At 31.5% G+C, this 21466-nt stretch overlaps 1 protein-coding gene across 1 annotated transcript; it reads left to right on the forward strand.

Annotated features, from left to right (window-relative positions):
• The first annotated feature begins 319 nt into the window (after positions 1-319).
• LOC134727598 (uncharacterized) lies at positions 320-10994 on the forward strand. Its single transcript, XM_063591978.1, has 8 exons — positions 320-414; positions 1723-1906; positions 3450-3535; positions 4367-4435; positions 5938-5952; positions 7127-7153; positions 8374-8385; positions 10795-10994. The coding sequence occupies exons 1-8, from the start codon at positions 369-371 to the stop codon at positions 10992-10994; spliced, it is 639 nt and encodes a 212-aa protein (XP_063448048.1). The 5' UTR covers positions 320-368.
• Positions 10995-21466: the final 10472 nt, after the last annotated feature.

Consider the following 21466-nt stretch of genomic DNA (forward strand, 5'->3'; position numbering starts at 1 on the left):
ACTTTAACGATGTCAATAAGTTCCAATGGTTTTCAGGCAATTTATCATTTTCTTTTTCTTTTCTTACCTGTGCTTTATTTTGTTTCCGGAAAGGACGTCTATTTTTTGTTTTGTTTTACTGTTAATCTATCGTATCATTCTTTTCTTTTGTGGTAGTCATTGTTTATTTTCTTAAGATCTATCTATGAAGGATCATATAAATCATTAGTTTTTTATATTAAATGCATCTGTCAATTACTGTGTCTGTTGCATAATTCTACAATGTAGATGACTTATATCTTTGATGGATCATTTATTTTAATTTTTAATATTGAATTGATATATAAATATATATATATATATTTTACACGGTTAATTATATATCTAAAATGTTTTTACTTCAGCTTGTATTGACAACGTTACTAGTTGCTCATGGTAAGCGCATTAAATTATTTATTTTAATATCAATTTTTTTAAATAAAAGTCATGACACTGCTTATCAACAATAATAATTTTCATTTTAAGATGTTTTTGCTACTTTTTTCCTAGTGTTACATTCAAATAATTTATACATGCATATTATTTTACCACTAATTTTAGCTTACATAGTAGTAATGTGCACTTTTTTAAGTTGAAGTGTGAAGGGTACGGTTTTTTTTCATAATAAAAAAAAAAAAGTCAGTATTAATTTTAAGTTTTTCGACGATTTTAATCAAAAATAATTTCAATATTTAACTCTTTAAGGTATAGGAAAAATCTGGATTCAGATTCTTTTTAACACTACATGTGATCATGATTCATATTTTTATATTGTCTTGGTTAATTATTTTATCGACCCATGCATGGATATTCCGCCAATCTCGGAAGACATTTACTCATTTGAAAAACGAAAGTTATTCTACCTCAGGAATAGATTACATTAGCTGTATTTGTCAAAACTTTCAGGAATTTTTGGTCCTCAATGCTTCAACTTCGTACTTTATTGGTCCTTTTTACCATTGTTTTCGACCGTCACTGATGAGTCTTTTGTAGACGAAACGCACGTCTAGTGCAAACATATGATTTCAATCCTGGTATCTATGATGAGTTTACTTAGTAAGTTTCAATATGTTTAAATTCGCACATCTCGGTAGATATCCATCCAATAGTAAATTCTATTCATTCATGGATTTTAAATGCAACACAGCTGATGCTGCTAAAAAGCAATAGCATATTGACCATCGGAATTATTATGCCTAAATTTAAAGTTTAACATGAGGAAGACATTATTTATCTGTTCATATTACCGTTTATTAATAACCCAAAAATTCGATCTTCTTTTCGTCATTGGCCCTATTTCTTGTGTTTCAGCCACTTTAAAACAACGCCACGATATGTTTAAATATTTATTTGTAAGTAAACATGCTTTGTATTGCAAGTTAAACGTTTTAATTTATGACTGAAGAGTTTAAGAACTTTTGGACAGCTGAAGGACGCCTACGGGTGCGGGAGTGTCTCGCTACATTAAAATTTTTAATTTTAGTTTCTTGTGTATAATTCGGAGTTTAGTATGACTTCCATTATCACTGTACTAGTATACATACTTTTTAAGGGACCAGCTGAAGGACGTCTACGGGTGCGTGAGTTTCTCGCTACCTTGAAGACCCATTGGTGGCCTTCTGCTGTTGTCTGTTCTATGGTCGGGTTTTTGTCCTTTTGACACATTCCCAATTTCCATTCTCAATTTTACTTTTCATTGTACAGGAAATGCCGTGTGTAGTTTTCCATGTGAACAGCAGGAAAGAGCACAGTACATCTTTATCACTGGTGGTTCTGCCGAGTTGACATCTCTCGAATACTTCCGCAATCAATCTCACTTAGTGCAGCTTTCGCCTTCGGGAGAATTTGCTGAATGTCATTACAGAACTGGACCATTTCTTGTCGCCCGGTATGTAAACAAAAATATATTTAGGTAGTACCCAACACTTTGGCTAAAATTGATTTGGCTCGTTTAATTTTCATAAAATTTGACATAATATATACTTTCATTGGATATATAGCAGTTTGACAAACGCCAATTCGATCGTTGAAAATCCTTATATTGTTTCCTTAACAATATAACGTGATTATAACGTTCAGACGATTTTGTTAGAGTTATCTCCTTGTAGTGTTAAAACTCTTAATAAAATCACCTTAAACATTACATTGGATGTCAAGAATCACTTCTAGTAGTTGGAAGATGTTAAAACAAACGTATTTAACTTCTTCAAAACTAGCGAAATTGAAAAAATCAAAACGAAAACAACAAACTATTGATAATAAAGAAAACTATTATTTTATGGTAATGACTAATGTAAATCAGATGGAAATGATGATGAATTTCTATTATCCTCGTAGCGATTACGGAGACACATGTCTCTTAGTAAATCTTGGAATTTTCTATTATTTCCAAATAATCAAGTTACTTTTTTGCATCACTGGTTGGTGTTTTGAAGACGAGTTGTGGTATACATGATGAGTCGATTTGTACCACTCTACGGTTAAATTTTGTATCGTAAAGTTTCATTACAGTTATATGGAGGTATGTCTAGCCCCAAAACCAGGTTCAACCCACCATTTTCCAGTACCAAGTCAGGAAATTAGATATTGTTATCTTATACTAGTAGTTTGTTTCTATGTGTGTTGAATTTTTGTGTTTTTGTTGAGTCGTTCTTCTCTTGTTATATTTGAAACCCGGATTTGTTTTTTCTAAATCGATGAATGAATTTCGAACAGCGGCTTACTACTGTGTCGCTTTTATATCGGACAATTTTAAGGAACGAACAGACTATTCACACCAATGAGGGAGCAACCATTTAACTTCAGGGAGGGTTATGGTTTTTTGTCTGATACAGAATAAATTTTGAAGTTTTTAGCCGCTTTTAATCAATTTATTTTTTTCAACACATTTAAGGTGAAGGGAAATTCATGTATTCATATGTTTTTCATTAAATTGAGGATCAGCATATCTTGTTTAGGGAAACAAAATAACCCCACCCCAGGAAGTTGTAAGATGGTTTCCGAAGCAATAGTGGTATGTAGACATTGACCTATAAATGTGTAATTTATTCATTTGTCGTCTTGTTTGGGTTTTTTTGTTCAAGTTTTGCATATAAACCGTTGCTCATCACATATTTCATTCGTGTAGGAATGAAACTTTCAATTGATAAATTGAAACAGCAATGAAAGGTTGAACCTGCAAAATATTTCAAAAGATACAAATAAATAGCGTTTGCATGTGAAATTTACAACGGTTTTTGCGTCTCCAAATAATATTTTATGAATTTCATTTTCATGTAGAATTAAATACAACCATAGCAAACGTAACCAGTGTCTGGTCAGAAAGTTGTTCGGTTATTGTCTTATGTTACTTTTCCCTGGAGACATACAAACCAACTAATGCCGTCAAAATGCCGTCAATTCCGCTCTTATTGCAATGCTTTTTATTTTAGACGACGTGGCAATGAATATACCTGTGTCAAAAGATTGGCTTTGGACCCAACTGGTGGAATAGTAGCATGGTATGGACTACCATGGAGTAAGTTATGGCTTGTTTGTTGCATTCAACAAAACTTACAGTATGCCTTTCTAATAACATACGTAATATTAACAAATGGAAAGGCCGATCCCAATGCAAATCAATGAAAGTATATGCGGGTATGCTTCAATAAGACCAAAACACCAAAAACAGGACTAGAATATAAAAAATATGATGTGATGTTATGCTAATGAGACGACTTTCTACAAGAAAACAAATTACACAGAAATTAAAACCTACAAGTATACATTATTGTAGTCCGTCAACAATGATAAAAAAAAAATACCATAGTAGTCCACTGGTGGTCTACAGACAAGTGTATATACAATACATCAGAGATATAAATTGTTCAAAGTTTTAATGGGTTTATACTGAATTTAAATAGTAATACTACTATAATAGAAAAACAAAGGATATGCTCGTAGACGAGAAGAAGGAACTATGAAAAATAAAGCAAAGATGAATCTGAAGTTATTACATTATTCACTGTTATCAAATGAAAGAATGAATTGTGTAGTCAAAATTATTTCTTAAGAGCTTCACGATTTTTGTGGTTCGAGACTATTCAATTAACTATTTTTATGGAACTTTTAATAGATTTTTTCAATAAACGTAACTGATAAGTTGGAGTTCACAAACTATGCATTTGGAGGTCCATCCGCATTTTGCCACTTCCTAAACCTACGTTTTTGAGAGAAAAAAATGTATGTATACAAAAATAAAAAAAGAAAGCAGCGTAACCTTTTATCAGGGAATTTGTAGTATCTTGCTTATTCCAATGTTTTATTTAAAGCTAGTTCGTTTGTAACCATTGACTTTATCTTCATGCAGGGACTTTCAGATCGACTCCACCGCTTTGTGAAATTTGCTATGGACAATGGAGCTCCGCACTTCTATTAGGTAATCAAAATCATAATGTTGGTATATTAAACATAAATTATTTAGATCTATATTGACATTAAAATACTATTGGTTTAGCGCAATAATTAAATTCATCATAGATACCAGGACTAAATTTAGTATATACCCCAGACGCGCTTTTCGTCTACAAAAGACTCATCAGTGACGCTCGAATCCAAAAAAGTTTAAAGGACCAAATAAAGTACGAAGTTGAAGAGCATAAATGTTGATAATATGTCGGCTAATATTACCTAAATAAGTGCAATACTCGGAATTCCGAAACATCAGATAATCAAATGTCCAGTCCCTGAGGTAAAAAAGAGGCTTTCACAAGTTTTTTTTTATGATTTCAAAATCTTATGTTCTTACATGTGTTTTGCTGACGTTTTCTTAAAACGGTTTGCATCTAAAATATATATTATTAAGTTTTCATGTATTGCTACTATGATGTCAATGCTATATCACTCACAAGAGTGACATTCTATAACAACCTATTCATATGTGACTAACACTGTTATAAAAATCAGTTCAGCATTTATCAAATATGGAATTTTAATTGATGTGAAACCTGCTTATTATTTATTTATTACATATTTTTTAATATATTCTTTACTCGTCAAATCAAAAATTATATTAAATTTGTTTTGACGTATAGGATTATTATTCGCAGACGAATGTACTTTACTAGTTTAGCGCTATACAAATATAAAAAAGAAGATGTTGTATGATTGTCAACGAGACAATTCGCCACGTGAGACAAAATGACACAGAAATTAACAACTATAGGTAACGCACTGCCTTCAACAAAGAGAAAAGCCAATACTGTATAGTACGCTAAAACGGCCTAGATTATGCAAAAAAAATAACAAAACACAAATATGTAACACATCAACAAACAACAAACACAAATTACAGGATTCTTACTCGGCACAGGCACATACGAACATATCGTGGCGGAGTTGAATATGTAAGCCGGATCAAACCCCCCTTAACCTGGGACAGTGGTGACACAGTAAAACATAAAGAATTTGAAAAAAGGTTTCACTCATCAGATGGATACAAATGGATATACATTTCACAAAAACACAGAATGAACGTGACCGGTACTTGTATATCATAACAACAAATAAAAAGATACTAAGTACTGATCTGAGAGTACTCGCAGTAACTGACAACTAGTTCAAAGCCACTTACCACTAATAAAACAATTCATGCAGTCGGTTTCATTTTTCAAGATGAACGAAGACACCAAGGAAGCAACCAAAAGTCGACAAGGCAAACAATTTTTCACAAAATACTATTCAAAAGCAAACATATAACAGCTCGAACACATACAGAAAATGGATGAATACTCCTTTGCTGCTTTGAAGGGGTAATGACTTCTAGCTCCACATGTGGCATCCCTCGTATTAATCGTTTCTAGGTGAATTTCGGTGATTTTAGTTGCATACAAACAGTTTAAGAGATATTGAGTCATTCTTATGAGTAAGTTTGTTTTTCAGCAAGAGATTTGCAACGTGAGTATCATAGTAATAAACTAGTAACAATGGTTTCCTATTTTTTATAATGCTTAACATAAGTAAATAGAAAATATATATTAGACTGAAATACCGTGGTATGTTAACGCGAACCACAAAAAAGAGGCGATCCCGTATACTCCAATAGACTAACTTAAACCTTCTCCAAAAAGCACATTTTGAAAATCAATGTTTCATTAAGTCAAAATATTTTTGAATAAAGTGCAAGCATAGATTAGCTGAAAACCAACAGAACAAATAGTATAGGCAAACCAGGAGAATAAATAAGTGCTATGCAGTGTGGAACAATATATATATAAAAGTATCTAAAATTAATTAATAGCAAATTTCACTCTTACAACACTCGTATAGTCATAAATAAATAAAGGCAACAGTAGTGTGCCACTGTTCAAAACTCATGACAGTGCAATAGAAAATTTACATAATTTGTCATCGTAGAATCATGAAAGTATACTGTAAACCATCTATTTATGTAATCATGTTAGTGCTCATTTTTCTACTCGCGAAAGTCGCACAGGTAAATCGCTCGCAAAAACTAGTTGGTTTCCAGAATATGTATTCATTTAATCTACTGTGGTTTTTTCTGTAAAGAGAGAGAGAGAGAGAGAGAGAGAGAGAGAGAGAGAGAGAATACAAAGGCGTCAACAAGAAAACTATAAGTTCATAAGAATAATTCAACATCAACAAAAAAGCTTCGGAATGACAAACATCAAATTCTACTCAGAAAAATAAATGTTGAGCAACACAAACTCCATTTAAAATCAGGGGTAACTAATATGTGCAATCGTAAGCAGGAGGTTTGGCTAGGCACAAAACCAGGATCAACTTCCAGTTTTCTTAATATGTCCCGTACCAAGTCAGGAATTTGGCAGTAATTATCAAATAGATATAAACAACGATATGCTCTGATTGCCTTTATTTAAGGCTAAACAGTTCCTTTTGGTCAAGTGGCTTTTGTGGTTAAAATACGTTTATTATTCGTTTGTAAAGCCTGAAGATTCAAACTGGCTGATGGAAGGTTAGAGCTAACCATGATTGACTACCTAACTATTATCAAATGTTTTGATTTTCTTTTTCAATTTGTGTTTCATAAAAAATGTTAATGTTTTTAAAAGTCAAAATCAATTACTCATATTGTATTTCTTCATTTTAGGTAGGGCAAACAGTATAAGAAGTTCGTGTAAGTGTATTATAAAGTATCAAACTAAAACTGTATTAATTGAGAAATGTGCCATGGTTATGTGAAAGCAAATCAAGCCGAAGGAGCAGAACAAAGTTGTCCAGAAAATCGATAGTCATAATGATTATCTATATGTTTTGGACGTCGCTAATTATGTAAATTTTAATCGTTTAATAGTTATAACAACTCGTTTGTGGTGAACTATTTTATTTTTGATTACGCCTTCTCTTGTATTTTATTTAGGTTTTCTATTGAGATTAATCTGTACTTATTGCAATGTTTTGCCTACATTATTAGATTTAAATTTCTTTTGTGGTTCATAAGTCTTTTAACTATTTTACTCAAGTTATAAACGTATTCTTTAAAAAGAATCTGTGCGACAAAAGGCAAAATGTTAGCCTCAGTACTAAGTTCCTGTGTCAAGTAAATTGGGGCAATATGCGCAATTGTTTCTCCTAAAGCGTTAATGGTAACGTTTTCCTTTGTTGCTCAGTCCATAACGTAAACATGGATACGTTGGATGGCTCGTTTCGCAGGTGAGACATTTTTACATATGTGAATAATTTTTCGGGGTACAACGTATGGTTCATTTTCCCGTAAATTAGCATACCCGAAAATCCTTTTTTGATGCGGCTCTTAATGGTAAAAATCCCCTTTTCCACACAATAAGATCTTTGAAAATTTAATACTTTGAATGCATTTGATATTTCAATAGTTTTTACACATTTATTCTGTGGTCCTCTTCTTTCCAAATCAACACAACTTGTTAATTTCAGTTACTTGTAAAAATAGAAACATGTCCAATATAACTACATAGGTTTTTTTTGTTTACAATTATCTTTTGTGTTCCTTATTTGAAGGCGCATTAGTTATAGTGACCAAATTGTTTCCAATTGATGCATAAACATGTAGGTTTTATATTTGTCATTCCGGAGCATTTTTAAAGATTGATATGCAATAGAAGTTTGCTTATTACAGAAGGCATATGATGACCTATACAGCTAACTTCTACTTTATTTATTTTCAAATTGATACTTTTGCAATCAATATATATCGTCTTATTTTCAAATAGTTGAACTCTCTTTTAAATATAAGCAATACTCCAGATATATGATTTTCATTATTTCTCAAAGAATGATACAATATTTGTAAAATCAAAATCAAATATAAAAATAATTATTCCTACGATACTTTTTGACGTATTTCCCCTTATTTTTCAGTCAGAATACCACGTAAGTAATAGTTATGATAAAATAGCATATTTTGTTTCTAAAAAAAATATTATTGGATGATAACAAGATCTTGTTGATAAATATTCCATATCAACTTCACATGTCAAATAATATTTGATGGTGTTGAAGTATAGATTTCAGGTACTAACAAAGGTATTTGTCATCTTAGTTACGTGTTAAAGTTCCCTTTTTTGTCGTTGTATATTTTAAGCTTTACTGTTTATTCATTGTTGGGTACAACGTATGACGTGGATCGGTACTTACACGTCCCACCATTGTGCTTTGGTCAATTTTGGGCTCTTGTCTTTCAATTTTTTTCTTCATGCCATTTTGTTTTTTTCTAGTGAATATTATTATATTAAATTGTAGACCGTTTTACCCCATTTTTTTACATTTTTAGGTCTTTCCACTTTTCCGTGGAAAGACCTATTGGTTTTCTTCTGATTATTATTATTTTTTTTCTTCCGCCAACTTTTTGTTCCTTCGCAATTTTTTTGTTTCGCAAGATGTCGCTTAGATATATGGTATATGATATCGAGCAATTAATACGCTTTTGAAACTGACACCGGGTAACCAAAATCTTTTCAATGTAAGACTTATCTCCCCGAACACTGTTTTTCTTGTGATCGCTTAATATTCGCAACCGTATAAGAAACCGACAAATTTATTTTACCAAATTGCTTGTTATATCCTCAGGATGATTTGATTTGTTTTGACCGAAGCTATCCGGAGACTCCATATGAGAGTTATTTCCCCTTTTATATTTGATATAAGTGATATGCATTTTTAACTGGAAAACCATAAGTGTTAGAGGCCTAGGGTCTTTTGTTTTGAGGTCCTTGGTCCAAAAAATTGAAAATGAGGTCAAGGTCAAAGGTCAAGGTCATGATCAAAATTTTGATTTTGGCTTGTTATCTCTTATTTTCAGGAACCATATAAGATATTGACAAAATATTTTCATAAAATTGTTAGTTACAACATGTAGTAACACATAAATTTTAGTCGAAAGGGTACGTAGACATTTGACGTGAGTTTTCCCCCTTTTTATATCTAATATCATATGTATGGTAATATAACTCATAAACAATATAAAGTAGAGGACTAAAGTCTTTTGATTTTAGGTCCTTGGTTGATGACCTTGAAATTGAGCTCAAGGTCATTGGCAAAATTAACGTTCTAGATTTTGACCTTTGCTTTTACCTCATATGTATACATGATAAAGACATGGGACTTTTTACAATAGGTTGCAAGCAATGTGACCTTGTAAAAGCCAACCGGAAGTGACCTTTTGTTTACCGGAAGTAGCTATTTTTTGTTCTAAATAAATGTTAAAGTATATAGAACCATATATTTTTGGAATCAGTGTCAATTAAACTATCAAACTATACCGGAAATTACGTCGTTTGAACCGGAAGTTAACAATTATCTCCCTTATCTATATCTTTTTCCATAGAAACCATACATTTTTGGAATCAACGTTCAATAAGCTGTCATTTGACGGTTCAATTGACATTTAAAACCAAATTTTTAATATTTTCATATAAAAAAAGACCCTTACTGGTGGAAAGACCATCAATGGTTCTCTGAACAATTGGTTTTTAATTATATATTATGTCTGTTTGTTTTGCTAACACATTGTATGTTGTAAATTACATTTGTTTAATGGAATTGTATGTATCTATCATGCACGTAATAGGTTTTTATATAGTAAGGTAGGTATGAGTGTGTCATTATGTTCTTTTGTTGTAAAAATAATTAAATTACACACAATTCTTTGGATTCTGAAGCGAATTTGGTGTACTTCAATATTTGTTCAACGATAAATATGTGTGCTTTTAAGAAATTAAGGTAGATTCACGGTATACCGCCATCTTGTATTGTACTATCACAGTTCACAATCAGTCAAGTTGTCTGTCCAAATCTACAAATTTGTGGACAGATGTGCAGTTTTATTGGTTAGACTGTTTTTTTATATGAAGAAAACATGCTGAATTATTGCATTATCCAACATATTTAAACAATGCAATAATTCAGCATGTTTTCTGAATATTTCTGACATTAACACCTTAAGCTGGACCTAAGTGAAAACCATATGACAAGTAAAGCATATATTTAGGGTGAGCTTTTTATCCTTTCGATCGTTAGGTTTCTTTTATATATAATCACGTGTCATTCCCATTGATATTGCAACTATTTTGTTTTAGTTGTGCAATTAATAATCTTGCATATATTCCTTCAATATTGTGAATTATTCAATCAAAAATAATGCTGAAAACAGACATACAGAAACAAAATATTGTCACTCTCTTTGTAATATTTTCATGATTTCGTTCATATTTTTTTTACACATACCTACATTTCTCTGAATTCCTAACCAATTTATTTGTATTTCCACTTATCGATATTTAGCAATGGGATGCAACGTGCCAAAGAACTGCCCTATTCGTAACCCGAGAGTAGACATTCCTTGTACTGGATGTGAGCCAGTTGAAGATGATGGCCTTTGTTGTGCTAGAGAAACAAGATGTCATGCTAAAGAACGATCTCGAGGATATCGTGCTCAAGAAACAAGACATCGCGTTAAAGATAGAAGACATCGTCGTTATTAACGTGGACTTTTTGCATTTAATGGGACGATACGCCAAAAATTCTGGTTTCTTAATTAAACGTTGATATTTTTTCTGGTGTTTTATTTTTTTATATTTTCTATAACAACAACGGATTAACAAACATTAAAGGATACTTCATATGTCATTAATTATACATACATATGCCATTACCCATTTAAAGAAAACTATTGTTTGCAATAATATAAAACGGTCTTACGTAATGCAAAATTGGTGAACACATACATTTTACTTTATCCTCTTTAGCGCAATGACTGAATCATCTCGCATCATATTGTATTCAAACATTCGTGTTTCATGTACGCTGCCAAAAAAAAATTGATAAAACGCAAATAAAAGAAATTAAAAAATGAAATTTAAAATATGTCTTACAGCAAGGGGAATTTCCAAATGGTGTTTATATCCCCGCCTTAGTCAACGGGGAAATTGAGTGTTACCTTATGGTAAGATTGTTTGTTGTCTACATGTATCGCGAATATCAGAACAATTATAATTATAAAAATTAACAGTAAAGTAATTACCATGGGTAGTTGATGGGTTTTGTTGTTTTTATTATCATTTATTTTACTTATCCATCGAAAGATAACTGTGACTATCGCTATTTGTGCATTTTTCCTTTGATCTTTTTTTGTGATAATTTTTCATATCATGCTAATCGCTTGAGATAGAAAATTATCGCTAGAAACTAAGCAGTCACGTGGCGTTGATAACGAAATTGACATGAAATTGCCAACGTCGTCATAGGTAAAATAGCGATAAACAGTTTATCATTGGTCATCTCAACTCGCCTTAATCGCTTTTGCCGTTCCGGCTCAAGCAAGAAAATGAATCTCGTTGAGATGTTCAACGATAATCTATAAATACCATTCGATATCCACCCATTATTACCCAACCGCACGTTTACTACTTCATGTTTTGGTTCACTATATATATGTAGGACTCAAAAGTGCGATAGGGACGCTAAAGTACGATGATCACGCTAAAGTGCGATGGTTTACAATAAAGTGCGAAGCTTACATACGCTAAATTATGATGGTCAGCGAAAGTATAGATGTAAAAACGTAGTTTGATTATGACGTTAACAGTCGTTTATACAAACCAAAAAATTAGGTACATGCAGAAGATGCATCACGAATATGTGATCAACAAATTTTTAATCGGAATGCGCTTGACTTAATTTCAAACCTAACCGGGCTAAGTCGGATAAAACAAATGTGTTTATTTTCGGGTCCTGGAAAAATGACTTGTTGTGTCTTGCGCAGCATAGACCTTTGACAACATTTCTATATAGATACAAAAAAGTATACGCAGAGGTATCCTGTTTACTGTATCCTGCTTCTATTCGAAACGAACAGATACTTAAAAACATTGTTTACGTTGCAGTCTACTTAGAGTCCCATTAAAACAATGTCAATTTTATAAAAAATTAATGTCGGTAAAATAGAGGCATTTGTAACTTATGTGACGACAGTAAAGGGGGGGTCATAGTAGTGATAGACTGTGTGTACGGCAAGCTACACAAATAATCACAATATCAATGCGCCCGAATTGTTGAAAAATTCATTTAACTGGACATACAGTATTTTGTGACACCTAAATGATTTTTTTTAGTAATTATTACGTGGTTGGTCTTTTATATTTAGAAACAATCACTTAAGCCTGTCGGTAAATTATAACCAAGCCTATCACATATGTTATATCTTAGCTAATGTATATACTAGCTTTTGCCCAAAAAAAAGAGACAATTTTTTTTTATATCCATGAACTTTAATCCGCTAACCTATAGTCCATTGCATTATAAACCATCCTGCATTAACAAAAAAAACGACCATCGCACTTTAGAGTCCTACATATATACATTCAAATTTGTCTTTTAATTTAGAATAGGTAATTCATGTACTTATACTGATGTTTTTGTTAATATGATAACACATTTCCTGGCTATACGAATTCTTTTCAAGTAACAAGTATATGAAATACAGGGTCTTGTAGCATTAATGTTAGGTTCCATAGATTCACTTGAATAAGTTGTATTTAGTTTAAACATATTTATGTACAGTGGATTTGAAAACAATTTATATTAATTGCTTTCCACTTTGCAAATCTGCCTTGTAGCGGCATTACCCAGTTCTTTTTTCGAAAATCTACAAGGGTGTCTTTTACGTGCAAGACATATGGCTCTGTCTTTACACTAGTCAACCAATTATCGCCCCTTTCAGAAGGGCTATCATTGTTTCTGAAGACCATAATCGCAAATTGTGCCAAAGAAGAGCCGAAGACTCAGTCCCTGAAATTTTTACCCCGAAACGCGGATCGAACCGTTGTTATTTGTTTACTGTTGTTTATCATTCAGTGTTTACGTTTTTTTCATAGCGTTGTCAGTTCATTTTCGATTTATGAGTTTGAATTTCTATTTGGTACCTTTCGCATCTTTTAAAACAATTTTAATGGAAGCCTAACGACATTTTTGGAAGCTTATCCATAAAAATCAATCTTATTTTTATCCAATTGCTATTCAAACTTAAATCTACAGAAAACTGCATGAAATCTTTGCAACTGATTTTACAATTTGGTCATATTTTTGATTGTTAAAACAATTTCGCAAGCTATGGAGTGATTATGAGCTCACGAAGATGTTGAGCCACACATCATTCTCTTTGTGCTTTCTCAAGACAAGACATATGATTCAGTTGTTGTCGTTATTAACTGTCTACCATGCGGTAATAGTTATTTATGTAATCGTCATTATCTCACCGATGGATAGTTTTCTCATCTGCAATTCTACCACATCTCTTATATTTTTTTAAACAAAGTCCTTTTCCTTTTATCAAATATGTTAAGTTGTAAACATCTATGTCATTTGGTCTGTGGTAGAGAGTTGTCACATCGGCAATTTTACCACATCTACTTTTTTCATAATCATTAGTAAGAACAACACATGTCTATTAATGGGTCTTATATATTTTGTAATGTAATTGTTTGTGAATATATGACAAAATGATCATCAATAAAAAAAAAACTATTTTCCGCAGTTATGAATATTTAAGGACATACTTTATCATTACGTACATTTTGATAAAGTTGTTTTAATCATTTTAAATCATACTTCTGCATACTTGATAAACTAGACATTGTGTTCGACATGATGTAAATACTTATATCAGTTTAATTTGTCTTTCTTTGTAAAAACATTATTTTATTCATAAAATAGTTTTGGTTTTTCAAAACTATATGCGGTAACCGTAATATTAATTCATCATATACTTTAAGGAAAACTGACAAAGTCATGATTATGATAATTAATAATGTTTATTTGCATGTTTGTTTTGTTCACGCATCGTTGTCAATATAAGGGAATTTTATGCGTCTGGAGGTTAGAGGTTTAGACAGCTATAAAACCAGATTGAGCTTTCCTCGGAGTTTTTTTCTTTTTGCATCTGACACTGCAAATGGTAAAATTCAGGACCTTTGTAAAAAACAAAAACAGATTCGAGAGATACCAAAGGGATATCAAAACTCAAATGTTGAAAATGCGATGGAAAAATAAAAAAAAAAATCTTATCAAAAGATTAACAACAGTTTACAAAACACAATAAAGAAAACTAAAGATTGAGCAACACAAATCCTAATATAAGCAGGATGCTTTCATTTGCTCCGGAGGAATAAGCAGATATATAGTACATAAATCCAGAATTAGATATTTTCCTGTATTTTCTTTTCATGAATGTTTTATTCAAATTAATAAAAACAATTTAAAAAAAAACAACAAAAAGTTGATGTATATATGCAATATGCAATGAGATAGTTTTAGAGTGTTATAGGACAAAGTGGTGAATTCTGTCAAAAAGACAAAAATCCCTCTGAACAACCTCGGGAAATCAAATTATCGTCCCGAACTTGCAGATTCCGGAAAGTTTAACCAAATTAGAATAATGAATAAAGAATGAATCAAACAATCAAAATATACAGTGGCATAAAACATGCAGATTTATCCATCAAAACTGTTGTACACAATGTCATTCAATCCACAGTACTGCCAGGGCTAATGGGAAGTTAATTACACAAATTCTTTTATTTGACATTTTTTAAAAGGAAAAGAAGCCAAACTAAAAATTATGTGTAACACAATACGAGTGCAACTTCTTTGTACAAACATAAAGGTCATTCCAGAACTTGGAACTGCACACTTTCTGTATACTTTAAAAGCAATAATTTATTCGATAGTATATACTTCACCACTTTTCCTCTGACCGATTGAGCAGAGCAGGTAACACTATTAAATTAAATAATTAACATTCAAATAATCCAATCGCATGTTTATCAAATGTACTTGTTTACAGTGCAAAACTAGATATCAATCTTTCATAAGCTATTTACAATAATCCTAGTAAGACAAAAATTATTAGAAATTATTAGGAATGTCTCTTAATGAACTTTTTAAGACATGGCTTAAAACTAGAAACAAAAGTTATCCCAGGTATGTGACAACTAAAGCCATGCAACATGTACTTGTGTCTCATCCTGTTTGCATATTTAGGCAAATAAAATATGTTTAAACTGATTGGCATTCATATCAAATATTATTTTCAATATGACATTTGACAATTAATGATTGTGTCTGTTGCATAATGTTTACAATAAAGATATTTTATTTTTTTTTGTTTTTATTTTGATTGATCATTTGTTAATTTGTTTTATATTTACATTTAATTTTACAATAAAGAATTGACATTTTTACACTTAAAACCACGTATCAAAATGTATGCACTTCAGCTCATCTTCGTGTAGTTACTTTTGGTTCATCGTAAGAATTTCACTGATGTCAATTAGACAAATATAAAGAGAATCATTTATTAAAAAATAAAAGCAACAGTGGTATACCCCTGTTCAAAAGTCATTAATCATTTTAGAGAAGAAAACGAATCAAGGTTACTATAAGAGAAAAAACAACGAAACACCAGAAACACTGAAGTGCAATAAAAACAAACGACAATGCAACACACAGAGAAAGGAACTATAAGATAACAACTGCCATTTTCTCGACTTAGTACATGACAATTTAAGAAAAAAATATTGGGTTGAACCTGGTTTTGGAGCCAAACCTCGCGCGTTTATGGCAATGTTAAAGATTACACTCAAATGACAACGTTACATGACAGGACTTCAACACCAAAAAATACAAGAACTTTCAAGACCTAGAAATACACAAATTAAGAATGCAATAATACATTTCGACATGCTAACAATAATTTAATACGCAAGACGCGTGTTTCATCTACATAGGACACTAGAAAATAGTAAGAAAGCCAAACAGGTAAAAAGTTGAAAAGTATTAATGATCCAAAATTCCAAAAAGTTGCGCCAAATACGGCTACGGTTATTTATGCCTGGGATAATAAAATTCTTAGTATTTAGAATAATTCAAACTATTGCAAGCAGTAAATGTAGAAAAACGACCATATGATTGGTATTAATGTCAACACCGACCTACCACAGAATAAAAACGAACACGTTAAACAACATTGGACAGTACATACAAATAGCACAACAGACGCACGATTTGTCTGTGACACGACTGGATCGATGAAACAAATGTGACACCATAAAAGCCTGTGTTAACCAATACATCATATATAAGACCATGCTTTCAGTACATTTTTTTCTTCAAATGTTGAATTTTAATACGATAAGAAGAAATAAGATCAAACGAATGTTTTAGTGTACAATATTGACAGAAGTGAGTTCATGTGGAAGTTAATAATGTTCACACAATGTTTTTTTAGATAATATATTTTATTTTTCTGATTCGTATTTCTCTGAATTTGGATTTAAGTAAATAATTTACATCCATTTTTTTTATTGATACTTGAATATTGTTTATGTTGTGAAATCTCCCTGAAGATGGATTTTTATAGTAGTTTTAAATAGGAGGAACAACAACAGCAATTATATGTGACCCTTTCACATGTAAAATAAAACAATTATTTTAACTTGTCAAAATAAAGTTGATGTACGGACAGGTTAATATGATATAAATTAAATTATCTGATTTAAATGAAGCGGTAAACTAGTCATTAAATAACGTAGGAGGAATAATAAGAGCTTTTATATGTGACTCCTTTACATACAGAATAATAGAATTATATACTTTTCAAATGAAGTTAATTGTATAGTTAAATGGACAGGCCAACATAATTAAAAAAACTTTAGTGCAGAAAGGTTAACTTTCATGTCATAAACATGTTGAATTTGACAAACTTTATCGAAAGTGGATATTTTACTTATGGTTTTGGATAAAACACACATGCATGTCTTTGTTAAAAACATTAATTATTTTGGTCCCAATTTGTATGTTAAGAATGTACATCGTAAATAAACTCATCATAGATACCAGGACTAAATTTAGTATATACGTCAGACGCGCGTTTCGTCTACAAAAGACTCATCAGTGACGCTCGAATCCAAAAAAGTTGAAAAGACAAAATAAAATACGAACTTGAAGAGCATTTAGGACCAAATTTCCTAAAAGTTTTGCCAAATTCAGCTAAGGTAATCTATGCCTGAGGTAGAAAAGCCTTAGTATTTCAAAAAATTAAAAAATTTGTAGACAGTAAATTTAAAAAAAAAAAAATAACCATATCATAATCAATGACAATTCATGTCAGCACAAAAAGTGCTGACTACTGGGCTTGCGATACCCTCGGGGAAATAAATCTCCACCAGCAGTGGCATCGACCCAGTGGTTGTAAATAAACTCATCATAGATACCAGGACTAAACTACCTTTGCCTAATTTATATGTTGTACAAACTCAATAAAGATACCAGACATTAACGCCAGAAGTGCGTAAAACATGCGATTGGAAAGGTACCACAATTATAGATCGAATTCTTTCTGTATCGGATATGCCATATGAAGTTTACCATGTAAACTTCATATGGCATATCTGATACAGAAAGAATTCGATCTGTAATTGTGGTACCTTTCCAATCGCATGTTTTAGACTTTGTCAAATTTGCAATTTTCAAAACAATTGGGCAGAATTGTTCTTTGTTTAAAATAAAAAATCCATAAACGTAAAAAAGAAATTTTTAAACTCCGCGGAAATTCAAACCAGAAGACACCATATCATGTTTACTGTCATTTTCTCTAACATGTAGAAATAAGGAGATGTGGTATTATTGGCAATACGACTAATATCAACCAGAGTTCAAATGACGTGGTTGTATGCAATTGTAGACAATCGTAAATAATAATGTACTGACGTCGCGTACGGTGTTGGTGTTAGTTTTGGTAACGTTATTTTGACGTTATTTGTTCATGCATTGTATAAATAACGTCGTACTTTTTTTTTATTTCGTGCAGCTCAATCATACAGCATAATTTATGTAAGCGGTTTGCTTGACTTGCTTCGTATAGAACCGAAATGCAAAAGTGTTACATATTTTTTAAGTACAGTTAAATTAAAACGGAAAAATGACATTCATTTAAATTAGTATCCCCTTGGAGCAAAGGTATTTTCTGCTGCTTTTTCTTTTAGTTGAAACATATTTATGTATAGCGGATTGGGAAACAAGTTATTACAACTTATATTAATCCGTTTCCACTTTGAGGGTTCGAGAGCTTCCTTGTAGCCTTAGCCTGCTCTTTTTGAAATCTAATAAAATTAACGGTACCAATGTTCTTGCACCAGATGTGCATTTCGACAATACATGTCTAACCAGTGATGCTCGTCGCCAAAATATTTGAAATCCAAAGCTTAGATAAAAGTTGAAGAGCTATTATCCAAAAGGTCCAAAAAGTATAGCCAAATCCGTGAAAGGAATCAGAGCTTTGCATGAGGGAGATACATTCCTTAATTTATAATAATTTCTTATATTTTGTAACCGCAAATTTTAATAACACAAAAAATCCGTATTTTCATGCCAGTAAAGGTTGACGTTTATAAATGTGCAAGAGACATTGCTCTCTCTTAAGACGGGTCAGTCATCATGTATCGCCCCTTCCGACGGACTTTCACTGTTTCACAAGACCATCATACTCGCAAATTGTGTCAAGGGCTTATTCTTTTATCCGCTTTTGATAATTTCCGAATAAAAATTTTATTAGTTGAATCGTTTGTTTCATCGCCTGTATTAAATGTTAAAAGAATCAACAGTTGAAAGCAAATTCAAAATTAACCACAATTAAATTAATTTAATCTCAACTATGAACAAGAAAACAGATGGGCGCAGATTATCTTCGCGAAAAACTACTAGGGGACATTTCAGCGCAGACATTAGAGCCCATTTTAGCGCAGGATTAATCCATTCAGCTGTATTTTCGATAGCCCATTTTAGCGAAAACTTTCCTAGTTGAATAATACTAAAACAACGCGCATTAATTTATGCTGGTTTTATATTGAAGTTGTATACATATATATTTTCACTTTGGTTCATCATGGAAATAAAAGTAACTCTGTAGTTACCACTCAGCTATTTTCGTTTTTCTTGATACTATCATCAAATTGCAAACAACAACATATATAAAAATACGATGTAAAGGCGAATGTGCACCACAATCTAGACAAGATAAAGAAAAAAATCAGTTCCCGTATTGCAACTTATCAGCAGTATTGTACTGATTGTGCATGGGTTTTCTCTTCTAGATCTCGCGCATAGGTCTTTGTTTTTTAATAAAAAGTGTGCAAACAAAATAAATATTGAAACAAATACAAAAAGAAAATGCAAGGATGAACTTAAGGATGTTTTATTAAATAAAATTGAGAATGGAAATGAAGAATGTATCAAAGAGACAACAATCCGACCATAGAAAAAACAACAGCGGAAGGTCACTAACAGGTTTTCAATGTAACGAGAAATTCCCGCAACCGGAGGCGTCCTTCAGCTGGCCACTAAAGGAAATATATACTTGTTCAGTGACAATGAACGCCAGACTAATTTCTAAATTGTACACAAGAAACTACAATTAAAATAATACATTGTATGTGCCCATCAAAATTGATAAAGAAGCATGCCAGCATTTTTTATCCTTGCATGTTCCCATGTCCCTAGAAACACACTATTCATTCTTTCTGATTTGAAAATGTGCAATATAAATTGATCCTTTTTCTATTATAATCATTCGTTCTAAGACACCAGGTCCCATGTACTGAATAGTGAACATTCAAACTAGTCCCCCAAACTGCCTCAAATAATAGATAAAAGGGGAGGAAGAGGGTTTCAGAAACATTAAGCCTGTTAAGAAAGTTTTGAATAAGCATTCAATGACATATTTATTGCAGGACGTCAGATAAACAATGAATCAATACACAAAAAATGCGACAATTTGGGTTACGCAATGTTTCAACCATTATTATTCTCATTATTATAATTAAATCATACTATTGGTAGAGAAATTCACAATTTGTTATATCAAATTGACAATTTGTTAATAATTTATTATATCAAATTAATAATTTGTTATATCAAATTGATAATTTGTTATACCAAATTGATAATCTGTTATATTAAATTGATAATTTGTTATATATTTCAAATTCATTATCTGTTATATCAAATTCATTATCTGTTGTATCAAATTCATTATCTGTTATATCAAATTCATAATTCGTTATATCAAATTGGAAAAAAGTTAATTAGCATGGCACGTAAAGGTTTCCGCAATTTTCAACGTTCTACATGTCAAGTTTTACAGAACGTAACGTCAAAACAGGTAAAAAAGCATGGTGTGACATTATCACTAGACAAAAGTAGCCGCTGACTGTGTCGGTAATACTTCCGACATGTGATCGAAAATGGGTTCAAAAAAATCCCTGAACAGTAGATTTTAATGTTATATAGTAAGTTTTGTGCTATTATAATTTCAAAATTCCCCCCCTCCAAACCTGTAAAATATGACTCATCATACTTGTAACAAAAATGTAAAAAACGGCGTTTTGTGACATTTTGACTAGACAAAAACAAAAAGATCGCGTTTATTTTTTCTTCAATATTTTCTCTTAAAACTTCGACACAATTTTTTTTCATACACTTAAATAAAATGTTATTACGTTTGAATAAAATTTCATATCGTAGAAAAGACTGCAACTGCCTATTACTTTTCATAAGACACTTAGCAAATACGCCAAAACGTCAGAAAACGGCGAGTGTGACTTTTCAACGGATTTAATAAAATGAACAATTTAGGACATAATTTAAACAATACTTACTAATTGAAGACATAGAAAGTTGAATATTTATTGTATAATTTTGACACAGGAAGGGTGGATATGTATATTGTGGTTTGGATCTGCAGCATTCGTTCGAATTTTGAAGAGCTCCAAAAATATGCGAGATTTTGGTTTTGTGACAGAAATACAAATTTCAAAAAATCATTAATTCTGCCACGATCTTTTGAAATGTTGTAACAAAACTTTTTATTTATTCTTTCCTTATTATATACGGAATAAAAAGA

Source organism: Mytilus trossulus, chromosome 8 (assembly GCF_036588685.1).
Source record: "Mytilus trossulus isolate FHL-02 chromosome 8, PNRI_Mtr1.1.1.hap1, whole genome shotgun sequence".
In the NCBI taxonomy this organism is placed as follows: domain Eukaryota; kingdom Metazoa; phylum Mollusca; class Bivalvia; order Mytilida; family Mytilidae; genus Mytilus; species Mytilus trossulus.

Coding starts and splice junctions, on each gene's coding strand:
- LOC134727598 (XM_063591978.1), top strand. CDS start 369: ATGTTTTTACTTCAGCTTGTATTGACAACGTTACTAGTTGCTCATG. Junction 415..1,722: donor AACGTTACTAGTTGCTCATG/GTAAGCGCATTA, acceptor TTCATTGTACAG/GAAATGCCGTGTGTAGTTTT. Junction 3,536..4,366: donor ATGGTATGGACTACCATGGA/GTAAGTTATGGC, acceptor ATCTTCATGCAG/GGACTTTCAGATCGACTCCA.